The 19,053-nt window shown below is 42.8% G+C and overlaps 2 protein-coding genes across 2 annotated transcripts in view; both read left to right on the top strand.

Annotated features, from left to right (window-relative positions):
* The window catches only part of LOC148899277 (dynein axonemal heavy chain 10-like), a 35,752-nt gene extending 17,397 nt beyond the window's left edge, over positions 1 to 18,355 (top strand). Inside the window, exons 51-77 of the mRNA XM_088994393.1 lie at positions 7,112 to 7,315; positions 7,392 to 7,472; positions 8,724 to 8,921; positions 8,985 to 9,146; positions 9,218 to 9,392; positions 9,528 to 9,709; positions 9,809 to 9,945; positions 10,028 to 10,245; positions 10,387 to 10,608; positions 10,683 to 10,830; positions 10,935 to 11,214; positions 11,301 to 11,530; positions 11,619 to 11,892; positions 11,965 to 12,069; positions 12,153 to 12,307; positions 12,395 to 12,549; positions 12,653 to 12,833; positions 12,944 to 13,144; positions 13,267 to 13,476; positions 13,542 to 13,637; positions 13,705 to 13,876; positions 13,953 to 14,084; positions 14,159 to 14,370; positions 14,442 to 14,609; positions 14,685 to 14,865; positions 14,934 to 15,079; positions 15,157 to 18,355. Of these exons, the coding sequence (XP_088850519.1) occupies positions 7,112 to 7,315; positions 7,392 to 7,472; positions 8,724 to 8,921; positions 8,985 to 9,146; positions 9,218 to 9,392; positions 9,528 to 9,709; positions 9,809 to 9,945; positions 10,028 to 10,245; positions 10,387 to 10,608; positions 10,683 to 10,830; positions 10,935 to 11,214; positions 11,301 to 11,530; positions 11,619 to 11,892; positions 11,965 to 12,069; positions 12,153 to 12,307; positions 12,395 to 12,549; positions 12,653 to 12,833; positions 12,944 to 13,144; positions 13,267 to 13,476; positions 13,542 to 13,637; positions 13,705 to 13,876; positions 13,953 to 14,084; positions 14,159 to 14,370; positions 14,442 to 14,609; positions 14,685 to 14,865; positions 14,934 to 15,079; positions 15,157 to 15,303 (4,772 nt within the window). The 3' untranslated portion in view covers positions 15,304 to 18,355. The remainder of the gene's footprint in view (positions 1 to 7,111; positions 7,316 to 7,391; positions 7,473 to 8,723; positions 8,922 to 8,984; positions 9,147 to 9,217; positions 9,393 to 9,527; positions 9,710 to 9,808; positions 9,946 to 10,027; positions 10,246 to 10,386; positions 10,609 to 10,682; positions 10,831 to 10,934; positions 11,215 to 11,300; positions 11,531 to 11,618; positions 11,893 to 11,964; positions 12,070 to 12,152; positions 12,308 to 12,394; positions 12,550 to 12,652; positions 12,834 to 12,943; positions 13,145 to 13,266; positions 13,477 to 13,541; positions 13,638 to 13,704; positions 13,877 to 13,952; positions 14,085 to 14,158; positions 14,371 to 14,441; positions 14,610 to 14,684; positions 14,866 to 14,933; positions 15,080 to 15,156) is intronic.
* On the top strand, positions 3,842 to 6,843 carry LOC148899278 (dynein axonemal heavy chain 10-like). The gene is made up of 11 exons (XM_088993671.1): positions 3,842 to 3,891; positions 4,019 to 4,103; positions 4,176 to 4,280; positions 4,364 to 4,518; positions 4,606 to 4,760; positions 4,864 to 5,044; positions 5,155 to 5,355; positions 5,478 to 5,549; positions 6,119 to 6,286; positions 6,372 to 6,555; positions 6,836 to 6,843. Exons 2-11 carry the CDS (start codon positions 4,061 to 4,063, stop codon positions 6,841 to 6,843), a joined length of 1,272 nt encoding a protein of 423 aa, XP_088849797.1. The 5' UTR covers positions 3,842 to 3,891; positions 4,019 to 4,060.
* Positions 18,356 to 19,053: the final 698 nt, after the last annotated feature.

Here is a 19,053-nt window from a genome sequence, read left to right as displayed (position 1 = left end):
GTACAAGTGACAATGACATTATTTTGAGACTAATTAAGAAAAAATGAGGATAATTTTTTGTGCAACACACATTTTTCATTTAACTACTCCAGGTACCATCTCCTTCCTCAAAACATAACTTGGCCACCACTGTGCCGCGCGTCCGCCTAGCTGCATCCATCTGGGCCATCCAAATTGGTCTGCTTTTTAACAGCCACTTAACAGAACACTGGAACTGACTCGTTTTGTCACGATTTACAAGGTGGTGGCGGTGGAGGACCAAAAAAAAAAAACATCTAGGGGAGGAACAGGGTGTATTTGACAAATTGTACTAAATTAAGTTGGCAGGAACAAAATCTCAAACAAAAAAAATTGTCAGAACATAAAGGTCCAAAGTAGAAAACAAAACCATGAGAAAAAAGTGATGAGACAAAACAAACTTGATACAGTGAAACAAACAATGACCCAACACTAAATGGTCATGCTGGGAGTCCTTTTAACTGCTACTGATTAAAACGACCAACACCTGTATAGCTGCAGGCGGGGCCCTAAAGTGCCACCTGTTGGCCGCAAAGCGAAACGTGACACATTTGGTGTCCTTGTCAATTGTCACATGCAAAATGGTGAATGATTTTGCATAGAAAATATGAATTGGTGAACAAAATAGAGCATCTTTGTTCAATCTTTTTTGTTAGTTTGCTTAACAGTGAAACCGCTGTAATATTTATATCAGATAGGAGAAAGAAATATTTCATTTCAATTCTACAGTATGTGTATGTGCAAAATAATTTAGACAGTGTTGAATATTTGAGAGGATTACTGATCATCAATTCGTGTATTCAATCAGAATCATTCAGAGTGAAGGGCTTCAGACAAGCCCCACACAAAATTGGATTGTGATGTGTGTGTGATTATTATATTGAAGCTTTGATGTTGTTCTTTGTCATTTTTGCAGGTGAAAGTGAAATGATTCCCAGGGAACATGCTCAAGCTGTTACAGAGCATGTCTGCTTGGTCCATAAATCGGTTGGCAACTACAGTACGCTGTTCCAGCAAAAACTTAGACGTTCAAACTACGTCACGCCAAAGAACTATTTGGATTTCATTCACACATATTTGAGGCTCCTGCGGGAAAAGGACCAGTATATACTTGGTAAGAGGATGGAAAACATTTTCACAGTGGAAAAGTGACAAGAAATGTGTTTATGGGTTCCAGCACAGTGCAAGCATCTCGAGGGAGGGTTGGACAAGCTAAAGGAAGCAAGTGTACAACTGGAAGACCTAAACGTCAAACTGGCAGAGCAGAAAGTGATTCTTGCGGAGAAGTCTGCAGGTTGTGAGACCATGCTGTTCGAGATTGCCTCAAACACCACAGTGGGTCAGTGAAAACCTGCAACTCAGTATTTACATACGATTGTATTGTTGGTAACTGTGGACATTCCCTTTTAGCCGAGGAGAAAAAGACATTAGCTGAAGACAAAGCCAAAGAAATTGAAGAGCAAAATAAAGTGATTGCTGTTGAAAAGTTCGAAGCTGAAACATCCCTGGCTGAAGCTCTGCCTGCATTAGAAGCAGCTCGCATTGCCTTACAAGACCTTGATAAATCTGATGTCACTGAGATCCGGTAAACTTATCTCATTCTGACTTGCTGTATTACTTGTTCTCCAAATTAACAATTGATCTACATTCTAAAAGTACACTGGAGCTGAATGGCATCCATGGCCAACTATCTGTTTTTTACTGGTCCTTCTTTATGCAGATCCTTTGCAAAACCACCCAAGCAGGTGCAGGTAGTGTGTGAATGTATCCTGGTGCTGTGTAAAAAAAAAGAAATTAGCTGGCAAGCTGCAAAGGCGATGATGTCAGATCCTGGCTTTCTGCGTTCACTGATGGAGATGGACTGTGACGCCATCGGTGCTAACCAGGTCAAGACTGTCAAGGGTAGGTTGAGTATGTTATCAGTTACAATAGGATTCATCTGATTGGAAATTTTACCCTGCTGTCGACTGCTTTGATTTCCTTGAGCACTCTACTTTGCAGGCTTCCTGAAAAACCTTGGGACCGGCCTTGAAGAAATGCAAGCCATCAGTAAAGCTGGTTGTGGAATGTTTAAATTTGTGGAGGCTGTCGTTGGTTACTGTGATGTTGCCAGAGAGATAAAGCCCAAAAGGGACAAAGTAATGTAAAGCTAGTGAAGAGAATGTTAATGTTGTGTTTTTGTAGAAGTAATGCAGAAATTATTGTGGCTAATGTTTACAGGTCGCACTCCTTGAAAGGAACTTCTTCCACAGTAAGAGAGAGCTGGAGCTCATTCAAAGTGAACTCAGTGATATCCAGAGAGAGCTGCTGGCTCTCAGAGACAAATATGAAATTGCTATTGGGGACAAACAGAAACTACAAGAGGAGGCTGATCTTATGGAGAGAAGACTCATAGCTGCTGACAAACTAATCTCAGGCCTCAGCTCGGAGAATGTGAGGTGAGATGACAATTGGGACAATTAGACAGCACTTCAGGAGTGATTGGATTTGCCTTTATTAGTCTCGCAGTGGAGAAATTTACATTTACATTTCACGCTTGCATGCTTATTTTTTATTTTTGATGTGATTTCTGTTTTCAGGTGGACACACGATTTAGAAGAGTTGAGGCAACGGCGTGTGAGTCTCCTCGGAGACTGTCTACTCTCTGCTGCCTTCTTGAGCTATGAGGGAGCGTTCAGCTGGGACTTCAGGGATGAGATGGTGTACCACACCTGGGTCGACGACGTAAAGGAGAGATGTATTCCTTTAAGCCAGCCTTTTAAAGTGGACAATTTACTGACAGATGAGGTGGAAATCAGCAGGTGAGAAGGCACCAACAGCCTGTTGTTGTCTTCATGTTCGCTGGCCATCAAACTGATCGCATGGGAATTTACAGGTGGGGGTCAGAGGGTTTGCCTCCAGATGAGTTGTCAGTACAGAATGGAATCCTTACAACAAGAGGCAGCCGTTTCCCCATGTGTATCGACCCTCAACAGCAAGCCCTCAATTGGATTAAGAAGAAGGAGGCAAGCAATAACCTCAAGGTACAGAAAAGTCTGATACTGTGACATGCGGTGATTTGTCCCTTTTCGAAATTTCCACAAAAAGCCCCCAAAATGATGACAGTTCAACCTCATTTTGTCCACAGATCTCCTCCTTCAACGATCCAGACTTCCTGAAACACCTGGAGATGGCCATTAAATACGGTTTCCCGTTCCTTTTCCAAGATGTCGATGAATACATTGACCCTGTGATTGACAATGTCTTGGAGAAGAATTTGAAAGGAGCAGAGGGCAGGCAAGTTGTCATGCTCGGTGACAAAGAGGTGGACTTTGATCCCAACTTCCGACTTTACCTCAACACCAAATTGGGCAACCCCAAATTTTCTCCTTCTGTGTTTGGAAAAGCCATGGTTATCAATTATACCGGTAAGACCGTTTGCTTTGGCAACTGGCGTTTTTCTCCGCGTTCTGTCCATGACTAAAACTTGTCTCACCCATCACATTACTTGTAGTGACACTGAAAGGTTTGGAGGACCAATTGCTCAGTGTTATCATGGGCTTTGAAAAGAAGGAGCTGGAAGAGCAGCGTGAGTTTTTAATCCAGGAGACGAGCGACAATAAGAAGCTGCTGAAGAACCTTGGTGACACCCTGTTAAGGGAGCTGGCCACCTCCACGGGCAACATGTTGGATAACACAGAGCTGGTCTACACTTTGGAAGAAACAAAGTCAAAGTCCAGTGAGGTCAGTTTGCCAAACACCAAGTGTAGTTGGAGAATGTCACGTTTCATGTGGCTGACCACATTCTACTTTTTACTTATGTGATCGTCAGGTGTTTGAGAAACTTAAATTGGCTGTGACGACATCCGTGGACATTGACGTACTCCGAAACGGGTATCGACCAGCTGCCAAGCGCGGTGCTATTTTATTCTTTGCATTGACAGAAATGGCTCTGGTAAACAGCATGTACCAGTATTCTCTTGCCTCTTATCTGGAAGTTTTTGACTTTTCCCTGCGCAAGTCTCCTCAAAGTTCTGCCCTGCCTTCAAGACTGAATAACATCATGAACAGTCTGACATTGAACATATATAAGTATGGCTGCACCGGTAAGGCAGATCTGTTTAACATTAATGCTCTTTAAAATGTCATTCTATCATCAAGGATGATTCTTTACACAGGTCTGTTTGAGAAACACAAGCTTCTTTTCTCATTCATCTTCACCATTAAGATTGAACAGGCAGACGGGCAAGTACCCCAAGAGGAACTGGAGTTCTTCATCAAAGGTGACGTACTTAATAAACCCTCTTGTAAATTTACCATACTTGACAGTGATCACTCACAGCACATAATATTCTCTTGTGCAAAGGTAACCTGTCCCTGGAAAAGAGCTCTCGCAAAAAGACTTGTAACTGGCTTCCTGATTCTGCCTGGGAAGATATCGTAAAACTATCTGAACTTTTTCCTGAGAAGTTTGAATCTTTGCCTGATGAAATTTGCAGAAATGCATTAGAGTGGCAATCAGTAAGTTGTGGCCCCTGATTGTTGACATAAATCACAGGCTGTCATTCACCGACTCAATTGTCTGACTGTCTTTGTGTTTCTTCACAGTGGTATGACCTTGATGCACCAGAACAGGCTCCGATGCCAATGAAATATGATGATAAGCTTACAGACTTTCAGAAGTTGCTCCTGCTGCGCTCTTTCCGTGTTGACAGAGTCTACAGAGCCATCACCGATTATGTCACCATTACCATGGGCGAGAGGTTTGTTTTTGTTTCATTTATTCGAAAAAAATCATTTAAGCTAACTGTTTCAACTGTAGTGACCTTCTTGTTTGTGAAATATATTTCAATTTATTCTTCACAGATATGTTCAACCTCCTGTGATCAGTTTTGATGATATTTATGAGCAAAGCACCCAGTTCTCCCCCATCGTCTTTATCCTGAGCCCTGGTTCTGACCCTGGCGCTGACCTTATGAAACTCGCAGACAGGAATGGCTTTGGGAGCAAGTTCAAGTTCCTTGCAATGGGGCAAGGGCAGGAGAAGGTAACATGGATTTATTTTCTATTCTTTTGATCACTCAGAGAAGTCCTTACTGTTTATTAGATGAGTAAGGGGCCATCTCACAATCCCCTCTCAACACCCACCCCCCCAAGGTTGCATTGCACCTTCTGGAGTTGGCAGCAGCTCGGGGTCAGTGGCTGATGCTACAGAACTGCCACCTGCTGGTGAAATGGCTGAAAGATTTGGAGAAGTGCATCGAGAGGGTCACCAAACCTCACCCCAATTTTCGCCTTTGGTTGACCACCAACCCGATCGATGACTTTCCCATTGGCATTCTTCAAAAATCTCTGAAGGTGGGATTCCCGCTCTCTTTACTTTTCGCAATGTCTGAAACAACGAACCCTCTTAAATGGTCCTTTCCGACTTTGTGTTTTGTTGCACTTCCATGATGCCTTTCTGTTGCCATGTACTTCAGGTTGTCACTGAGGCTCCAAATGGACTCAAGCTCAACATGAGAGCCACCTACTCGAAAATCTCCCACGATGGTGTTGTTTCATTGGAAATTAGTATCAGAACATTTTCTCTCCGCAAAGGCTAATGCGCCGGTGCATTCACCTGAAGTGCACTCGTGGGGCTCATTTAAAGGGGCGTTTACCTGTTTCGACTGACGGCCAGTGTCATTCAATCAAAATTGCGCTTTCCGCCAACTGCTGCCCCAACGGGAAATCAACGGCGAAAAAAAACGAGAATATGTATTTAGTTTTACCAGCGAGCCATATGCAATCATCAAAAGAGCCATATATGGCTCGCGAGCCATAGGTTCCCGACCCCTGCTATATATTGAGAGAGAGAGAGAGAGAGAGAGAGAGAGAGAGAGAGAGAGAGAGAGAGAGAGAGAGAGAGAGAGAGAGAGAGAGAGAGAGAGAGAGAGAGAGAGAGAGAGAGAGAGAGAGAGAGAGAGAGAGAGAGAGAGAGAGAGAGAGAGAGAGAGAGAGAGAGAGAGAGAGAGAGAGAGAGAGAGAGAGAGAGAGAGAGAGAGAGAGAGAGAGAGAGAGAGATAAAAAAACATGTTGCTTTCGAGATTTAATTACACCAATCGATTTATTTGGTCCTCAGGTTCAAAGTCTTATCAAGAACTTAGTTGAGGTGCATTTCAAGGAAAACCTGCAGGATGTTATGAGAGACCCAGTTCTTTTTGGAGACTACAGGGCAGCTCTGAGCAAGACAGAACCGCGAATATATGAGGACTTGCTGGATTACGAAGCTTCTAAAGCCCTCTTTCAGGTATAGTAATGTCATGACCAAACAAGTTTTTTTTTTTGCTGAGAAATTTAATAAAAGGTGCAAAGACCATGTTTGTATTCTGCAGGAGCTACTCGAGGAATACAATGATCGAATGTCAAGGATGAATCTGGTACTGTTTGATGACGCCCTGGAACACCTGACACGGGTGCACCGCATCATCCGCATTGATCGAGGTCATGCTCTGCTTGCGGGTGTGGGAGGCTCAGGAAGGCAGTCCATCACCAAGCTAGCCGCCTTTGCTGCTGACTGTGAGGTTGTATTACATCCTATCATTTATCGACTTGAAGCGGTTGCCAAAATCGATTCAAGATCTACAAATTCCAATTCCATAGTATTTGCGATTTTGGGTACAATTTTAATAGTATGTATATACAATATTTTTATTACAATTATTTTCACCCTACACTTACAAGAATGGTGTGTTGAGTGTTTGTGTGTATCAAATTAATTGAAATCGAGATTCGTATATAAAATGTCATCTTAAAATCCTAATAGCAGGCTTCATTTTTGGCATTGATGACCCTTTAGGTGTTTGAGATAACTCTCAGCAGAGGATATTGTGAATACAACTTTTATGAAGATTTGAAAAAATTGTATTTGAAGCTGGGCATTGAAAATAAGAAGACAGTGTTTCTCTTCACTGATGCTCATGTTGCAGAAGAAGGTTTTTTGGAACTCATAAACAACATGCTTACATCAGGTAAGATAAACTGTAACTTGTGGTTTCCTTTTTAATAGTAAATTTAGTTTCTGAATGAAAGAGGAGACCCGTTGTCCTGTAGTAATAATCCTATCATCTGCCAGGTATTGTTCCTGCACTGTTTCCCGATGATGAGAAAGAAGCGGTCCTTAACCAGCTTCGTGAAGAGGCACTCAAAATGGGAGCCGGTCCTTCTAAAGACAGTGTGTGGCAGTATTTTGTCAATAAAAGTGCCAGCAACCTCCACATAGTTTTAGGCATGTCTCCTGTAGGAGATACCCTGAGAACACGTTGCAGAAACTTTCCAGGTAGAACTGAAACACATTCAATATCATTTAATTTTGTTGTTCAGATCACATATAATTTCTTTCATGTATTTTTCAGGACTGATGAACAACACTGTGATTGACTGGTTCTTAACATGGCCTCCACAAGCTTTACGTGCTGTAGCTGAGTTCTTCATAGGTTCGTAGCGCACATGTTCATACATTCTAGGATATGTTTGTCTCAGAAACCTAACATGCTTCAATTGAGCAGCTGACTCGATTCTATTTTTGGAATTGAATCTTCTTTTGGTGGCCATATCATAACTTTTTCTCACCATATATCCATAGTATCTCAAAAGGATCAATACAATAAAATACAATACAATGAAGCTGTTGTTAAAGCGCTTAACATGAACCGCTGTCATATACAGGAAATAAAGCAGTCACAAAGATAGTAGAAAGCACCAGGGAGTAAAACCATGATCAAGTCGGAATCATGCTGAGTCGAATGCCAAAGAGTACAAGTGACAATGACATTATTTTAAGACTAATTAAGAAAAAATGAGGATAATTTTTTGTGCAACACACATTTTTCATTTAACTACTCCAGGTACCATCTCCTTCCTCAAAACATAACTTGGCCACCACTGTGCCGCGCGTCCGCCTAGCTGCATCCATCTGGGCCATCCAAATTGGTCTGCTTTTTAACAGCCACTTAACAGAACACTGGAACTGACTCGTTTTGTCACGATTTACAAGGTGGTGGCGGTGGAGGACCAAAAAAAAAACATCTAGGGGAGGAACAGGGTGTATTTGACAAATTGTACTAAATTAAGTTGGCAGGAACAAAATTTCAAACAAAAAAAGTTGTCAGAACATAAAGGTCCAAAGTAGAAAACAAAACCATGAGAAAAAAGTGATGAGACAAAACAAACTTGATACAGTGAAACAAACAATGACCCAACACTAAATGGTCATGCTGGGAGTCCTTTTAACTGCTACTGATTAAAACGACCAACACCTGTATAGCTGCAGGCGGGGCCCTAAAGTGCCACCTGTTGGCCGCAAAGCGAAACGTGACACATTTGGTGTCCTTGTCAATTGTCACATGCAAAATGGTGAATGATTTTGCATAGAAAATATGAATTGGTGAACAAAATAGAGCATCTTTGTTCAATCTTTTTTGTTAGTTTGCTTAACAGTGAAACCGCTGTAATATTTATATCAGATAGGAGAAAGAAATATTTCATTTCAATTCTACAGTATGTGTATGTGCAAAATAATTTAGACAGTGTTGAATATTTGAGAGGATTACTGATCATCAATTCGTGTATTCAATCAGAATCATTCAGAGTGAAGGGCTTCAGACAAGCCCCACTCAAAATTGGATTGTGATGTGTGTGTGATTATTATATTGAAGCTTTGATGTTGTTCTTTGTCATTTTTGCAGGTGAAAGTGAAATGATTCCCAGGGAACATGCTCAAGCTGTTACAGAGCATGTCTGCTTGGTCCATAAATCGGTTGGCAACTACAGTACGCTGTTCCAGCAAAAACTTAGACGTTCAAACTACGTCACGCCAAAGAACTATTTGGATTTCATTCACACATATTTGAGGCTCCTGCGGGAAAAGGACCAGTATATACTTGGTAAGAGGATGGAAAACATTTTCACAGTGGAAAAGTGACAAGAAATGTGTTTATGGGTTCCAGCACAGTGCAAGCATCTCGAGGGAGGGTTGGACAAGCTAAAGGAAGCAAGTGTACAACTGGAAGACCTAAACGTCAAACTGGCAGAGCAGAAAGTGATTCTTGCGGAGAAGTCTGCAGGTTGTGAGACCATGCTGTTCGAGATTGCCTCAAACACCACAGTGGGTCAGTGAAAACCTGCAACTCAGTATTTACATACGATTGTATTGTTGGTAACTGTGGACATTCCCTTTTAGCCGAGGAGAAAAAGACATTAGCTGAAGACAAAGCCAAAGAAATTGAAGAGCAAAATAAAGTGATTGCTGTTGAAAAGTTTGAAGCTGAAACATCCCTGGCTGAAGCTCTGCCTGCATTAGAAGCATCTCGCATTGCCTTACAAGACCTTGATAAATCTGATGTCACTGAGATCCGGTAAACTTATCTCATTCTGACTTGCTGTATTACTTGTTCTCCAAATTAACAATTGATCTACATTCTAAAAGTACACTGGAGCTGAATGGCATCCATGGCCAACTATCTGTTTTTTACTGGTCCTTCTTTATGCAGATCCTTTGCAAAACCACCCAAGCAGGTGCAGGTAGTGTGTGAATGTATCCTGGTGCTGTGTAAAAAAAAAGAAATTAGCTGGCAAGCTGCAAAGGCGATGATGTCAGATCCTGGCTTTCTGCGTTCACTGATGGAGATGGACTGTGACGCCATCGGTGCTAACCAGGTCAAGACTGTCAAGGGTAGGTTGAGTATGTTATCAGTTACAATAGGATTCATCTGATTGGAAATTTTACCCTGCTGTCGACTGCTTTGATTTCCTTGAGCACTCTACTTTGCAGGCTTCCTGAAAAACCTTGGGACCAGCCTTGAAGAAATGCAAGCCATCAGTAAAGCTGGTTGTGGAATGTTTAAATTTGTGGAGGCTGTCGTTGGTTACTGTGATGTTGCCAGAGAGATAAAGCCCAAAAGGGACAAAGTAATGTAAAGCTAGTGAAGAGAATGTTAATGTTGTGTTTTTGTAGAAGTAATGCAGAAATTATTGTGGCTAATGTTTACAGGTCGCACTCCTTGAAAGGAACTTCTTCCACAGTAAGAGAGAGCTGGAGCTCATTCAAAGTGAACTCAGTGATATCCAGAGAGAGCTGCTGGCTCTCAGAGACAAATATGAAATTGCTATTGGGGACAAACAGAAACTACAAGAGGAGGCTGATCTTATGGAGAGAAGACTCATAGCTGCTGACAAACTAATCTCAGGCCTCAGCTCGGAGAATGTGAGGTGAGATGACAATTGGGACAATTAGACAGCACTTCAGGAGTGATTGGATTTGCCTTTATTAGTCTCGCAGTGGAGAAATTTACATTTACATTTCACGCTTGCACGCTTATTTTTTATTTTTGATGTGATTTCTGTTTTCAGGTGGACACACGATTTAGAAGAGTTGAGGCAACGGCGTGTGAGTCTCCTTGGAGACTGTCTACTCTCTGCTGCCTTCTTGAGCTACGAGGGAGCCTTCAGCTGGGACTTCAGGGATGAGATGGTGTACCAAACCTGGGTCGACGACGTAAAGGAGAGATGTATTCCTTTAAGCCAGCCTTTTAAAGTGGACAACTTACTGACAGATGAGGTGGAAATCAGCAGGTGAGAAGGCACCAACAGCCTGTTGTTGTCTTCATGTTCGCTGGCCATCAAACTGATCGCATGGGAATTTACAGGTGGGGGTCAGAGGGTTTGCCTCCAGATGAGTTGTCAGTACAGAATGGAATCCTTACAACAAGAGGCAGCCGTTTCCCCATGTGTATCGACCCTCAACAGCAAGCCCTCAATTGGATTAAGAAGAAGGAGGCAAGCAATAACCTCAAGGTACAGAAAAGTCTGATACTGTGACATGCGGTGATTTGTCCCTTTTCGAAATTTCCACAAAAAGCCCCCAAAATGATGACAGTTCAACCTCATTTTGTCCACAGATCTCCTCCTTCAACGATCCAGACTTCCTGAAACACCTGGAGATGGCCATTAAATACGGTTTCCCGTTCCTTTTCCAAGATGTCGATGAATACATTGACCCTGTGATTGACAATGTCTTGGAGAAGAATTTGAAAGGAGCAGAGGGCAGGCAAGTTGTCATGCTCGGTGACAAAGAGGTGGACTTTGATCCCAACTTCCGACTTTACCTCAACACCAAATTGGGCAACCCCAAATTTTCTCCTTCTGTGTTTGGAAAAGCCATGGTTATCAATTATACCGGTAAGACCGTTTGCTTTGGCAACTGGCGTTTTTCTCCGCGTTCTGTCCATGACTAAAACTTGTCTCACCCATCACATTACTTGTAGTGACACTGAAAGGTTTGGAGGACCAATTGCTCAGTGTTATCATGGGCTTTGAAAAGAAGGAGCTGGAAGAGCAGCGTGAGTTTTTAATCCAGGAGACGAGCGACAATAAGAAGCTGCTGAAGAACCTTGGTGACACCCTGTTAAGGGAGCTGGCCACCTCCACGGGCAACATGTTGGATAACACAGAGCTGGTCTACACTTTGGAAGAAACAAAGTCAAAGTCCAGTGAGGTCAGTTTGCCAAACACCAAGTGTAGTTGGAGAATGTCACGTTTCATGTGGCTGACCACATTCTACTTTTTACTTATGTGATCGTCAGGTGTTTGAGAAACTTAAATTGGCTGTGACGACATCCGTGGACATTGACGTACTCCGAAACGGGTATCGACCAGCTGCCAAGCGCGGTGCTATTTTATTCTTTGCATTGACAGAAATGGCTCTGGTAAACAGCATGTACCAGTATTCTCTTGCCTCTTATCTGGAAGTTTTTGACTTTTCCCTGCGCAAGTCTCCTCAAAGTTCTGCCCTGCCTTCAAGACTGAATAACATCATGAACAGTCTGACATTGAACATATATAAGTATGGCTGCACCGGTAAGGCAGATCTGTTTAACATTAATGCTCTTTAAAATGTCATTCTATCATCAAGGATGATTCTTTACACAGGTCTGTTTGAGAAACACAAGCTTCTTTTCTCATTCATCTTCACCATTAAGATTGAACAGGCAGACGGGCAAGTACCCCAAGAGGAACTGGAGTTCTTCATCAAAGGTGACGTACTTAATAAACCCTCTTGTAAATTTACCATACTTGACAGTGATCACTCACAGCACATAATATTCTCTTGTGCAAAGGTAACCTGTCCCTGGAAAAGAGCTCTCGCAAAAAGACTTGTAACTGGCTTCCTGATTCTGCCTGGGAAGATATCGTAAAACTATCTGAACTTTTTCCTGAGAAGTTTGAATCTTTGCCTGATGAAGTTTGCAGAAATTCATTAGAGTGGCAATCAGTAAGTTGTGGCCCCTGATTGTTGACATAAATCACAGGCTGTCATTCACCGACTCAATTGTCTGACTGTCTTTGTGTTTCTTCACAGTGGTATGACCTTGATGCACCAGAACAGGCTCCGATGCCAATGAAATATGATGATAAGCTTACAGACTTTCAGAAGTTGCTCCTGCTGCGCTCTTTCCGTGTTGACAGAGTCTACAGAGCCATCACCGATTATGTCACCATTACCATGGGCGAGAGGTTTGTTTTTGTTTCATTTATTCGAAAAAAATCATTTAAGCTAACTGTTTCAACTGTAGTGACCTTCTTGTTTGTGAAATATATTTCAATTTATTCTTCACAGATATGTTCAACCTCCTGTGATCAGTTTTAATGATATTTATGAGCAAAGCACCCAGTTCTCCCCCATCGTCTTTATCCTGAGCCCTGGTTCTGACCCTGGCGCTGACCTTATGAAACTCGCAGACAGGAATGGCTTTGGGAGCAAGTTCAAGTTCCTTGCAATGGGGCAAGGGCAGGAGAAGGTAACATGGATTTATTTTCTATTCTTTTGATCACTCAGAGAAGTCCTTACTGTTTATTAGATGAGTAAGGGGCCATCTCACAATCCCCTCTCAACACCCACCCCCCCAAGGTTGCATTGCACCTTCTGGAGTTGGCAGCAGCTCGGGGTCAGTGGCTGATGCTACAGAACTGCCACCTGCTGGTGAAATGGCTGAAAGATTTGGAGAAGTGCATCGAGAGGGTCACCAAACCTCACCCCAATTTTCGCCTTTGGTTGACCACCAACCCGATCGATGACTTTCCCATTGGCATTCTTCAAAAATCTCTGAAGGTGGGATTCCCGCTCTCTTTACTTTTCGCAATGTCTGAAACAACGAACCCTCTTAAATGGTCCTTTCCGACTTTGTGTTTTGTTGCACTTCCATGATGCCTTTCTGTTGCCATGTACTTCAGGTTGTCACTGAGGCTCCAAATGGACTCAAGCTCAACATGAGAGCCACCTACTCGAAAATCTCCCACGAGACTATGACTGGATGCCCACACTCTGCCTTCCGCAGCCTGGTCTATGTGCTGTCTTTCTTCCATGCCGTGGTGCAAGAGAGGCGCAAGTATGGCAAAATTGGATGGAATGTCCCTTATGACTTTAGCGAATCGGACTTCTTGGTAAGTGGTATGAAGAAGTCTTTGGAGACATCTGGACTGGGCTGAATTACCTTTGTGCTAAACAGGTGTGTTTGGAAATCTTGAACACCTACCTGACCAAAGCTCACAACCAAAAGGAGAGCAACATCCCCTGGGGGAGTATTAAGTACCTTATCGGGGAGGTTAGTTGGTAACATTAAAACAAATCATAGAATAACCAGTGATGCAATTTAAATTCACATTTCACAGGTGATGTATGGTGGACGAGTCATTGATGGCTTTGATCGCAGGATCCTAAATGTCTACATGGATGAGTACTTTGGAGACTTCCTCTTTTATGACTTTTGCAAATTCCACTTTTTCAAAAACAATGACGTAGTCTACAAAATTCCTATGAATGGACCCACGGACGTTTATATTGGTCAGTTTTTAATTACGTCCCTAACCTTACTTGAAATAGCTTGCTGTTATCCTTCATAACTTGGCTTTGGTTCCAGATGAGATTGAGTCTCTGCCATTGGCAAACACCCCCGAGGTGATGGGCCTTCATTCCAATGCTGAGATAGGATACTACACACAAGCTGCTAAAGACATGTGGTTGCATCTAATCGACCTCCAACCACAGACGGGTATGTTGTTGCGGTTGTCTTCTTCCATTTGCTTTAGTTGGTGTTTTGTTACTTCACAACCACCTCTGTTTCAGGTGAATCTGGTGGAAGCATCAGTAGGGATGAGTACATCACTCGGGTGGCCCAGGACATTCAGAATAAGCTGCCTGAGTTATTTGACTTAGATGTTATCCGAAAGCAAGTTGGCGCGGATATCTCCCCGACCTCAGTGGTGCTCCTTCAAGAACTGGAGCGCTTCAACAAGCTAGTAGTCCGCATGAAGCGATCTCTGGCTGAGCTGCAGAGGGTGAGAAAGAGGGACACATTGTTATTGTGTCTTTCACAGACTTACTTTTTTATTGTCCGGTGTGTGTGTAGGCCTTGGCCGGTGAGGTAGGCATGAGCAGTGAACTGGATGAAGTTGCCCGGGCCCTTTTTAATGGTCAGATCCCTGCTATTTGGAAGAAGTTGGCACCTGACACTCTCAAGTCCCTGGGCAACTGGATGATACATTTCAAAAGACGATTTGAGCAGTATAAATCATGGGTGAGGAATACTGTGCTTGACCTTGTGTACATCTGTGTTATACACTTGTGTTTTTACAATTTTGTTCATCAAAAGGTGGATTCAGCAGAGCCAAAGGTTATGTGGTTGTCAGGGCTCCACATCCCAGAATCCTATCTAACTGCTTTAGTTCAAGCTGCATGCAGAAAAAATGGTTGGCCTCTGGATCTTTCCACACTTTACACTGAGGTGACCCGTTACCATGAAGTGGAAGAAGTCAGTGACAAACCTGCGCTGGGTAATGAACTCAAACCCTTTAGATCGTGTGTCCCTCATCGAATTGGAGACACTCATTTTGACTTGCAGGTTCCTTTGTGACTGGCTTGTACCTCGAAGGAGCACACTGGGACATGGAAATGGGCTGCCTGATAAAGAGTAATCCAAAAGTTCTTGCAGTTCAACTGCCCATTCTCAGAGTCATACCCATCGAGACCAAACATCTCAGGTTACAGGTATGGACCACAGTACATGTTGTGTGTGTTAGCTCAAATATTGTTTGCCCGCCAAATGTTTGTGTTTTTCTTCACAGAATACATTGCGGACACCGGTGTATACTACATCATTACGGAGAAATGCAATGGGTGTGGGTTTGGTATTTGAGGCTAATTTGTTCACCAATGAGCACCTCTCGCATTGGGTGCTTCAGGGTGTCTGTTTATCCCTCAATACAGACTAAAAACTATTTTCATCATCAATATTCTCTCTGAGCTGTGCCTGTGAGCAAATATGCACAGTTCTCACTCTTTGAGCACCCACGGTGAGGTGGGTGCACAGCATGTACTCGCACTATATTTCTACACTCATTCTTTTATTTCCACCCTTCTTTAATCAGCAAACAGAACACCCCTCCTTTCCAACATTCCTTCCAGTTTTAATAATGTGACCGGAGGGACACTCTGTTATTCTGGCTTTAAGTTAATACTGACACACATATACTCACACTCACTATTGAAGTAACACTGCTGGTGACAGACTGCTCCCTTCAGGAAGTCTGAACATGGACCTAGTTTATGAGTCCCTCAATTGATGATCTTTTCAATATTTCTAAGGTGACCAGAGCTTTTTTTAACGTGTTTTCCATGATGATGAGACATCATCATTAAATATGATTAAAGTCGAATGAAAAAGTAATTGAAGGATTATTTCTGATTCTATTTTCCATGGTATTTTTCTTTTCTCAAAAATATGTCATGAAAATAATATTGATGTGTGTCTTCCGACATATTTAGTCTAGCCTGTATAACAGGGGTCGGGAACCTATGGCTCGTGAGCCATATATGGCTCTTTTGATGATTGCATATGGCTCGCTGATAAATATTACATATTATAATACATATTGTCGTTTTTTTCGTCGTTCATTTCCCGTTGGGGCTGCAGTTGGCGGAAAGCGCCATTTTGATTGGATGACACTGACCTAGAATGGCCGAAAGCGCCATGTTGATTGGATGATAGTGGCCGACATGTTGAAACAGGTAAACGCCCAACTAGTGCACTTCACGCCCAACTAGTGCACTTCAGCGTGAAAGCACCGGAGAATTAGAGGAGAGAACATGTTCTGAGGGGCGGCCCGGTAGTCGAGTGGTTAGCACACCGGCTTCACAGTGCAGAGGTCGCCGGTTCGCGTCTGGGTCCGGCCTCCCTGTGTGGAGTTTGCATGTTCTCCCCGGACCCGCGTGGGTTTTCTCCGGGTCCTCCGGTTTCCTCCCACACTCCAAAAACATGCATGGCAGGCAGATTGACCACTCCAAATTGTCCCTAGGTGTGAGTGTGAGAGTGACTGTTGTACGTCTTTGTGTGCCCTGCGATTGGCTGGCAACCAATTCAGGGTGTCCCCCACCTCGTGCCCGAAGACAGCTGAGATAGGCTCCAGCAACCCCCGTGACCCTAATGAGGAATAAGCGGTACGGAAAATGAGATGAGATGAGAACATGTTCTGATTCTAATTTGCAATGAAACAATACAAAGTCCAAGATGGCGCCCGAGTAGGCAGCCTCAGCAAGTGCTCTCATGAGCCTTGCTTTTTGTTGTTGTTTTTGTCTTGTTTTGTGTTTTCTTTTGTCACTTTGTGTTGTTGTGCGTCATGTGGAATGGATACGGATTGTTTTTCAGCATTTTTGACCACGACATTCATCAAGGAGGAGACTGTGCTGAGCGGTTGCGCCTTTTCGGCAGCATGAATATGCCAGTACTGTTTTTGAATGGGAGGAATGTCGGAGCCATTCGACTGCCATCGCTGGACACCAAAGGGGCCATTGTGCTTTTTTTGCGCCTGTAATGGGCAGCATCTTCACAGCCCCGCTTTGTTCAGTGGAAGGTCAGTGCTGTTTGACAGTCTGCGGCTGGATGGATGCATGGCTTGAGGAACCCGTGATAAGAAGAAAGGAGCGTCAGCGCAGAGCGCCGATGCGTATGTGGAACTGTCGCGGCTTGGAATTGAAGCAGATTTATGTGGAACAGGAGATGTGAGACAATCTCTTTTCGTCAATGGATGCTACAGCTGCGTGTTTGCTTTCAACATTTAGCTTGTAGTCGACGTGCACATTCCAACATGATGTCCCTGATCCACTGGTGGAAAGACGCTTTGATCCTCTCCTCTTTCATCTAGAACTGCTTCATGTCATCACAAAGAGGGTACAGCAAGTCCTGAAGAATGAATGTCTCTCTGTGTCTTTGTTTTGTCATATTGCTGTCATATTGCATCTATGCTGTCATATTATTTGTTATTTACAGTAAAGTCTCGTTATATCGATATCGGATATATCGATAGTCCCGGTTATATCGATACTATTTCTATGCACGCACTGAGAAAATTACATGCAAACGGGGTCAGATATATCGATAGTCCCGGTTATAGCGATATTTTTTCTGACTCCCTTGAATATCGATATAACGAGACTTTACTGTAGTTTTTTTTGTTCTTTTGACTTCAAGACGGCGCCCCGAGAGTGGCTGCCTTTCCAGCAGCTCATGTATTTTGTTTTTCTACTTTCATTCCTTTCATCACTTTGCTGCTGTGAAATGTAAATTTCTCCACGGTGAGACGAATAAAGGCATATCCAATCCAATCCAATACCATCGATGTAACAGTCGAATGTCAGTGACATTTTAACAAGCCCCATGTTAACGTAGTAGATTGCAGATAGCAAGTGTGGAAGCTTATGAGCCGTGTGCAGGCTAGCTAGCAGTAACTTCGCCTCTGGACCGGCAAATTGAATTTCATTCCGATCGTTTTCCTGGATTTTTACCAAACACGAGGAACGGAAAACCATCCATGTTAACGGTGTGTACTATCACAAAGTTATTTTAAATAATACATTCTGATATTTTGTTGGAAAGTGGCCGCGCGTGCGCGTGTGTGTGCGCGCGCGCGCGAGCGTTTGTATGTGCGCGTGCGTGTGGCTCTCGCTGAAAAACATTCTAAATATTTTACTTTTATGGCTCTCTTAGTCAAAAAGGTTCCCGACCCCTGCTGTATAACATTTAGTGAACCAAGTGCTTCTTGGAGCCATCTGTTCACCTTGATACATTGCTTACTGGAGAATTTGTGGAGACAGACTGATAAAAGCTAAAAATTGTTTTGAAAGAATGCCGCCTCGATGTTGCACCATAGTCTCCATACCGCCCTTCTGATGAAATACATATGTTGTGTGTCCAAGGTGTGGACACACTTGTGATCAAGCAACCATTGTCTGTAAATCATGTGTGTCTGGAATATTCTGCAAATAAACCCTTGAAATGTACTGTTTATTGACTCCAGACTGTATTTGGATAACCAAAATCCTCATCATCTGATATTAATCAACATGCGGAGGAAAAAAGGCCACTTTCCTCCACAAACAACAAACAAGGGCTGATTTTGGCCATGTGGCATATTCCTGTTTATGGTTTATTTTATTTTAATATAATAATAATAATAATAATAATAATAATAATTTTCATTTATAAGCGCCTTTCAAAACTCTCAAGGACACTTTACAGACACATATTTTTTTTTTTCTGCGGGTGAGCAGCAGCAGCCATTCGCGCCAGCGTTCACTATACCCAGAAGTAACACAGCAGCAAAGTTATGAAAGGAAGAGGAAAACAAAAAAAGGAAACAAAAAAAACCGAAATAACAAATAAGATGACAACACAAAGACACAGAGTGTCATTCATTCTTCAGCACTTCCCCTCTTTGTGACATAAAGCAGTAAGATAAAGCAATATAGACCAACCAGTATGCGGTTTGATTTTTTTTTTACCAAAATGATGTAACTTCTTATCATCTCAGGTATTAGACAGGTGTGATACTCGTTTGGCCACCGTGTGCATGTCCGATGCTGCTTACCGCGTTTCAACTGATGAGGGCGTTTGTGTAAATGCTCCGGCGCATAGAAAATTAAAAGGAACAATGATTATCGTCAGTACAAACCCGGCTTGTTGATGT

This window comes from Hippocampus bargibanti, linkage group LG04 (assembly GCF_051943395.1).
Source record: "Hippocampus bargibanti isolate YZ-2025 linkage group LG04, ASM5194339v1, whole genome shotgun sequence".
NCBI lineage: Eukaryota > Metazoa > Chordata > Actinopteri > Syngnathiformes > Syngnathidae > Hippocampus > Hippocampus bargibanti.
This window is presented reverse-complemented; position numbering and strand designations above follow the sequence as displayed.

Excerpts from the sequence above, each read along its gene's own strand:
- LOC148899278 (XM_088993671.1), top strand. The coding sequence starts at position 4,061 with ATGAACAGTCTGACATTGAACATATATAAGTATGGCTGCACCG. Across the intron at positions 4,281-4,363 it reads ACTGGAGTTCTTCATCAAAG|GTAACCTGTCCCTGGAAAAG; the intron begins GTGACGTACTTA and ends TCTTGTGCAAAG. Across the intron at positions 4,519-4,605 it reads ATGCATTAGAGTGGCAATCA|TGGTATGACCTTGATGCACC; the intron begins GTAAGTTGTGGC and ends GTTTCTTCACAG.